The 7,288-nt window shown below is 43.0% G+C and overlaps 1 protein-coding gene across 1 annotated transcript; it reads right to left on the reverse strand.

The window, feature by feature from the left end:
* Positions 1-3,559: 3,559 nt before the first annotated feature.
* On the reverse strand, positions 3,560-7,057 carry marcksa (myristoylated alanine-rich protein kinase C substrate a). Its single transcript, XM_038726953.1, has 2 exons — positions 6,666-7,057; positions 3,560-5,522 (listed from the first exon to the last, which is right to left on the reverse strand). The coding sequence occupies exons 1-2, from the start codon at positions 6,759-6,761 to the stop codon at positions 4,809-4,811; spliced, it is 810 nt and encodes a 269-aa protein (XP_038582881.1). The 5' UTR covers positions 6,762-7,057; the 3' UTR covers positions 3,560-4,808.
* Between the last annotated feature and the right edge of the window lie 231 nt (positions 7,058-7,288).

Consider the following 7,288-nt stretch of genomic DNA (forward strand, 5'->3'; position numbering starts at 1 on the left):
CATAAAAGAGCAGGTCTAGACCGTACTCTGTGATGTTATTTACAGAAACCTAACAAAAACTTCCTTTTAAGAAGTCTGAAGCTTCTCAGTCATCCAGGTCATAGTTATCCAAAGAAGGTTAAAGTCAAGGGCAACTGGACTTGGTTGAAGATACTAGAAGACGTTTCCTTCTAAGAGGCAGAAACCTCGAGCAGAACCATCACTCAGGGTGGGTGCCCATCTGCCTCGACCGGTTGGGGGTGAGGGAGAGAGAGAGAGGGAGGGCAGGAGAGGAACAGAGAGAAAAAGAGAGGGATGGAAGGAGAGAGAGCGAAAGAAGGAGGCAGCCTACACAATATCCACACACAGAGGTAGAGACAGTAAAGGTGATGTTGCTATAGACTAAATGAAAAATGGTTTAGATATGTATAGTAGTGTTAATGATAACAATCGTAATGTTAATGATTATAATAACAATAAGACAAGTAACAATAGTTGTAGCAGAGGGTGTCGAGCAGGAACACGGGGGCAGCAGGTGACTCGCAACCACAGATCCAGACTCCACAGCTCCAGAGTCAGAAACACCTGCAGGCAGTCGAGTTAGTAACATCCATTAATGGGATGAGGTTGCATACAGAGGGAGAGAAAGAAGAGGAGAGAGGAGCTCAGTGCATTATGGGAAATCCCCCGGCAGTCTAGGCCTATAGCAGCATAACTAAGGGATGGTTCAGGACTACCTGAGCCAGCCCTAACTATAAGCTTTATCAAAGAGGAAAGTCTTAAGCCTACTCTTAAATGTGGAGATGGTGTCTGCCTCCTGAACCCAAACTGGAACCTGGTTCCACAGGAGAGGAGCTTGATAGCTGAACGCTCTGGCTCCTAGTCTACTTTTGGAGACTCTAGGAACCACAAGTAACCCTGCATTCTGGGAGCGCAGTGCTCTGGTGGGGTAGTAAGGTACTATGAGCTCTTTAAGATAAGATGGTGAGTGTTAACATATTATAAAGCCCAATATAAGATACTTACAACATCAAAACACTGTTCTGCTGAATCCAGTGCACAGAAATCCCATGTTAAAAAAACACCAAAAAAGCAGCCAGTTCTCGGTTAGAGAGCTCTCGCTCCAGCTGTGTACCGTGGCTGTTTTGATAGAAGTAACGTTAAGACCCCAGGGAATGGGCGACTCAATGTGTAAAGTTAAAGTTGTCTTATAAGTTATTTCTTCTTCGTACGTTTAAGGTATGCCAAATTGAAAAGTATATTGTAATTATTTGCAAAATGTCTGGCATGTTTCCTTCATATCTATAAAAAATAGTATACTCAAGAGTTTGAATGGAGGCTCAGATGGAATGCTACAGGCTAGAGACATGCGCCAATCAACAGCTGAGTTAACTATTTAAAAAGCTATCAACATTTCATTTCAGCCACTTGCTTAGTAGCCTATTTGTTAAATTAATCATTTCCACATGTAGAGTCATGCTAATACAGCTGGAAACCACACAGAAGTACATCAGCCAATAACAGGTAGGATGACGTTTGTAAATGTACTGGAATAAAACTATATCATTAAGTGGTGCAAGTAGCATTCAGGGACAGGGACATTTTAGTCTAACTGGCTTCAGTCTGCTTTGATGAGGCTTAATTGAAACCTACAGTACTTCAGTATAAATCTTCACTTTCCTCTTTATAACCTAAATCACCACTTTCAGTTTTGGTTATTGATATAAAATATACTGATGCAGCTTAACTAGATTTTCCCTAGTCTTTTTAAACCCTTTTACTTCCATACCTATACTCGGATTTTCACGAACACACTTTTCATTTTGCAGTACTGTCGAGGCCAGCTGGTCCCTGAGTTTCACATTGGTTTTCATTTGTAGATAAAGCAGTGACAGAAATGTATACCGTAGTATCTACCATTTTCCTTGCTGCCTCATTCTTTCCAAGGTAAACGTCTAAATGTATAAAACATACTGATTTGGAAGCACTGACATACATTACTTAGGGATCTTTGATTTAAACAACTAGTCTACATTCCACCATCTTCATACTCCCACTCCAGACATCTGAGAGTGGTGACATTCAGATATCTGACTTTGCATGCTGAGATTCCTGTATAAATCTGAATTTATAACCTGATTCATTGTGCAGTTTCCATGAATATGTATGCATTTGACAGTTGCAGGTCAGCTGTGTATTGTACCCTTTAGGCAGTCTTTATGTATTTCATAATCTTTATGAAGTTGAGTTTTACCTTCTTCCAATAAAACATCTTTAAAGGCAAGAAAGTTCAAATAAGATTCCTCAGATTTGTTTTGATAAAAGGCGGCGGCAGGAGAAAAAACAGTCTTCAGTCTTCTTTAGGCCTAATTGTTCTTTCTTGGCTCCAAAACCAGTGAGTTCAGTTTAATCTTTGTTTAATTGAAGAAAATTCTTGCCCATCCAATTGTTAATTTGTTCAATGCACTTACTCAGCGCTCGTATGGGCTTATAGTCCCCTGGTGATATGGTTTTGTAAATCTGTGTGTCGTCGGCAAAAGTATTTTGTTTTTTCGTAATCTGAGAGAGTGGAAGCATGTAGATGTTGAATAGAAGAGGCCCCAGAATGGAGTCTGGGGAACTCCACGGGTCTTTTTTGTCAGCTCCGGTGTGTAATTACCCATAAACACCAAGTAGTCCCTGTCCTTTAAACAGGATTCAAACCAGTTTAGTACTGTGCCAGAAAGTCCCACCCAGTTCTCCAGTTGGTTTAGTAATATGTTGTGTTTGCAGCACTGAGATCCTATAATACCAAGACTGAAATCCTGCCACTGTCTGTTTTTAAGTGGCGGTCTGCTGTGGTGTGGTCGGAATCCAGAATGGAAGACATCAAATCAGTTGTTTAGAGCCATGAAGAAAAACAGCCTTTTCAGTGATTATACTTCGAAATGGGAGGTCTGATATGGGTTAGTGACGTGTCTAGACCGATCCTTTTTCAGAGTAGGTTGTCGGGGCCTATGGGAAGAAACCTGAGAGAATAAGAGACAGTTCTTAATTGGACCCTGTGTCCCCAAATAGTTCCTGAATATCTTAGAATCGAGTACTGTAGGCCTATAGATGTCAATGGAGAGTTACTATATTAATGGATCATTACATAATATCTATGAATCGACATACCGACTGCTCTCTTTGTGATTAACTCTGAATCAGCTACTAATAACTCATTCATTTCTCATTACTTAGTCATTAGTCTCTCTCTTGTGCACCGCTAAGTAAAGTGATACATTGTGCATGTGGAGTTGCTAAATAATTCCTAATTAATGAGTCGTTACTAGTTCAGTGCTGCTCAGCGGCTGATTCCGAGTTAATCAGAAACTACTTGTGAAGAGAGCAGTCAGTAGTCAGCTATTCGTGAACTAAGAAGAATTAATATGAGTAGTATTACTCAGTCTAGTAACTCTTAATGGTCATACAGAACTCAGTTCTGAGATATTCAGGCCGTTCCTCACTCGTTCCTTAGTAACTACTCACAATTTGGGAGTACAATATTGTAAAGTGTTACCGTGCATTCATGTAACACACAAATAAGGACAGATGCAGCTCAAATTTTATTCACATTTATTGTTTTGCTTTTAGTGTGCTCACAGAAAATTAGAACACCTTAAGCAGAGGAGTTTAATAGCAATTTTTGTAAGCAAAGTTACATTCCTTCTCTAAGTCAAACTGGTCAAAGCTTCTCCAGTATTTACAAAAGGAAACGAGAGAGAGAGACGAGATGCTACACAAACATTTGCATCTGATAGATTCCTTAAATTGTGTCAGAGACCACTGAAAAGGCATTGCCTGCTGTAATCAAAAAGCATACCACAGTATATAAACAGTTAACCATTCCACTTATCACAGCTTGGTTTTGGAGTTCGAAATTGCTTAAGAAGGTCTTTCTTTCAGTATTACTGTGTGTGTGTGTGTGTGTGTGTGTGTGTGTGTGTGTGTGTGTGTGTGTGTGTGTGTGTGTGTGTGTGTGTGTGTGTGTCTTTCTTACAAAAATGAGCGGGTGGAAAAAAGGAGCTGCAAACTTCATGTGCTTCTTGAGATCAAGATTTCATTTTGTACAATAATCACAGTTAAAAACACCCCGCATATACATACTTACATTTTTATTAAGGTCAGAAAACCAACGATAAACAATAAAGCCTATACAACTTGTATTTCTACTGAATCACTGACTGGTACAGCTACAGAGGAGTGAAAAGCTCCTATGAGTTTATATGACTTTCTAAAAAGCTAACTCTGGGATTTTTATTGTGGTCTTATTGTAAAAAAGGACTTAGTGTTGTAAACCGCATGGTGAATGTAGATGTTGGTCTCCTAGTTTTTTAGACTACTTTTTTCCATAATAGTCTGTGGCACATCTCCCAGGCCCGCCCCGCCCATCTCTGAACCCGCCCCCCTCATTTACAGCTCTACCCCCTTCTGCTTCATACCATCTGCATGTCCATACCATTTTGTTTACATGTTGTATAAAAATTCAAAAGAAAAAACAAAACTTAATACTGATGAAAAAATATATGGCAGAGTGGATGTATTTAATCTGTTGTACATATTGAAGCCACCCACCTCTCTAGCCCGTCAGAATGGAAGTAACAATGGGCCGAGATGGGTTTTGTATAAGGGGCAATGGAAACCAAAAATAAAGAAAAGCTTTAAAATAATATCCCTGGTTGTAGACAAGTTCTTCAAAGCCAAGACCTGGCGTCACTCCAACATACAAACAGGGAAATGTTTCTTGATTATCTTTTTTCCTTCTATTTTAATTTTTTTTTTGCCAAAATTTCTTCCTCTTTCCAGACTTATTCGGCTGCCTCTGCAGCTGCAGCCGGAGCTTCTGCTGACGCTGCTTCCTGTGAGGCGGGAGCAGCCTCCTCTGTTTTGGGCGCCTCCTCTGCTGGCTTCTCCTCTGCCTTTGGCTCCTCTGCCTTTGGCTCCTCGGCGGGCACGGCCTCCTTGGCCTCTTTGGGCTCCTCAGCAGGTTTCTCTGCTGGTGCCGCTGCTTCTGCCTCTGGCTTGGCCTCGACCTCCTCCTTGGGCTGCTCTGCAGCAGGTGCAGCCTCCCCCTCAGCAGGCTTGGCCTCCTCGCTAGTAGTCGCTGCTTCCTCTGTGCTTTCAGCCTTCGCCTCCTCTGTGGATTCTGCTGCAGCCGCCTCCTCGTTCTCTGCTCCCTCTCCCGTCTCCTTTTTGGTTTTCTTGAAAGAGAAGCCGCTCAGCTTGAACGACTTCTTGAAGGAGAACCGCTTCTTCTTCTTCTTAGGCGTTTCGTTGCTGGTGGAAGGTGTGGTGCCATCCTCTGCCTTTGCTGCTGCCTCTCCCTCAGCAGGAGCAGGAGACGCCGCCTCTACCTTCTCCCCATCTGCAGCCTCCTTCTCAGCGGTGGGGGCCTCCGCCTTCTCTGCCTCCTCCTTTGGGCTCTCTTCGGCCGCGGCGCTGCCATTGGCTTGCACCTCCTCTTTGCCATTCTCGGCTGCTGCAGGAGAGGCATCCCCGTTTGCTTTAACATGGCCGTTTTCCTTGAAAGAGAGAAACAGTGACTGTTAAAGTCATGTAAAGAGCTGGCATGATTTCAAGACTCAGGCCGGACAGTGCCGCTGATGGACACCAGGGGGCAGCAGACACCATCAAATCTGTAGTGATAAAGCAGACTCTCACTTCAGCCTGGACCCAGTTTCTACTGTCAAGCTCTCGGAGACTTTACATGAAAATGAAAGAAAACAACAGTCATGCTTTAGACTAAAAAGCGCAACATGTTTCCTCATCTATAGGCCTCGGATTTCATTCATATCATTTCATTCAAGCGCAGTATTTCAACTGGATCGCAAGGGGTCGGTGCCTGGTCGCTCCAGCAGCGGAGCGCCAAAGCAGCGCAGCTGCTCATTAAAACAGCAGATGCTCATTAGTCCAGCAGATAAGGAGCAGAGTTCAGATACCTTTCCTAAAAAATGTATCTATGTAATTATAAACGGGATTCTGAATTATGTGTTTTCAAAAATCCACACTATAAAAGAGCGACTAAGAACAGCTCCGAGCCTCTTTCTCTCCGGGGCGCACTCTCTCTCCGAGCCTCTGCCTCCCCTCCTGTGTGATAGCAGGCTTCCGTCTCCACTTTCTAGTCGAGCTTCTCTAACAAAAGGAGTGGTGCTCCGAGCGCACACAGCCTTTGTTGGCGCCGTGCATCTTGTCTAATTCAGCAGTTTCCAAATTACAATCAGGAGACGACTTCACTGAAAGCCGAAAGCAGTTCACTATTATCCTGGAATGATTGGTAGTAAGAAAAAAATAAAAGGAAAGTTACCCATCAACCACTCAACACATCATTTCATTCAGATCCTACATTTCAAAGTGATCAGATCAACAAAAGATCCAACCAAATGGAAAATAAAAGCGTATCTTGACACAGTTCCTTTAAATATCTGCTCATTATAGCCAGTTTCCCACGAAAATGGAAATATCAAATGATCAACTGTTGCTCATGAACTATAATCTATTCCGATTTAAAAACATGTATTTCTATTTAGTTTTAACTCCCACCGCGGAGCTCCATTCAATCTCTCCACAATTACGCACGGATTGCGCCCTCAGAGCGCAGCCTCCTGCAGAACTACCAGATTCTCCCCTGATGGATGTGAGGAGCTGGCTGTTAAAATATCATTTACCTGTCCATTGGTCTTGGTAGGTGAAGCTGCTGCCTCTCCGGGCTTTTCAGCCACGGTCTCAGCCTTTCCGGCTGTCTTGGACAATTGCGCTCCCATGCTTTTCGCTCCAACAAAGAAACTCAACTGATCCAAAAAACGAACAAAGACCCACAAGCCTCTTTGTTGAAAGCAAAGCTCTTCGCTCTTGTCTCCCTCTCTCTGCACAGAGAAAAAGTTCACAGGGAAAATGTAAAGCAAAGTCCAGTTAGAGTGAGGAGGATTTTTCAAAATAGCAGGAAAAAGCGGCCAGGTAAGTCGAAGTAGTACAATCCCAGATTGGTGGCCGTGTCGCGGTAGACAGGCTGCAAAATGGAGAAATCTCCCTTGTTGCTAATAAGATGCGGAGTCCAACGCCCAAGTGAAGAGATGAATGGGCGCTCCGAACGATGACGGCACCGCACGGATTCAGCCAATGAGCGCCTCCGCTCAGAGCGTGGGCGGGGTTTGGGAAAGGGAGTGAACAATAGATTGTAGCGCTGCGTTCAAACTAGGTAGGAATAATAGATTTCAAAAATTTGGCAACATTTAACTAAATCACTGGAACTGCATCTGACCAAAGTGATCATTTATTTTGCATTCAAATA

This window comes from Micropterus salmoides, unplaced genomic scaffold (genome assembly GCF_014851395.1).
Source record: "Micropterus salmoides isolate LMB-PRFRI ecotype aquatic unplaced genomic scaffold, ASM1485139v1 Ms_hic_scaffold_18, whole genome shotgun sequence".
NCBI lineage: Eukaryota > Metazoa > Chordata > Actinopteri > Centrarchiformes > Centrarchidae > Micropterus > Micropterus salmoides.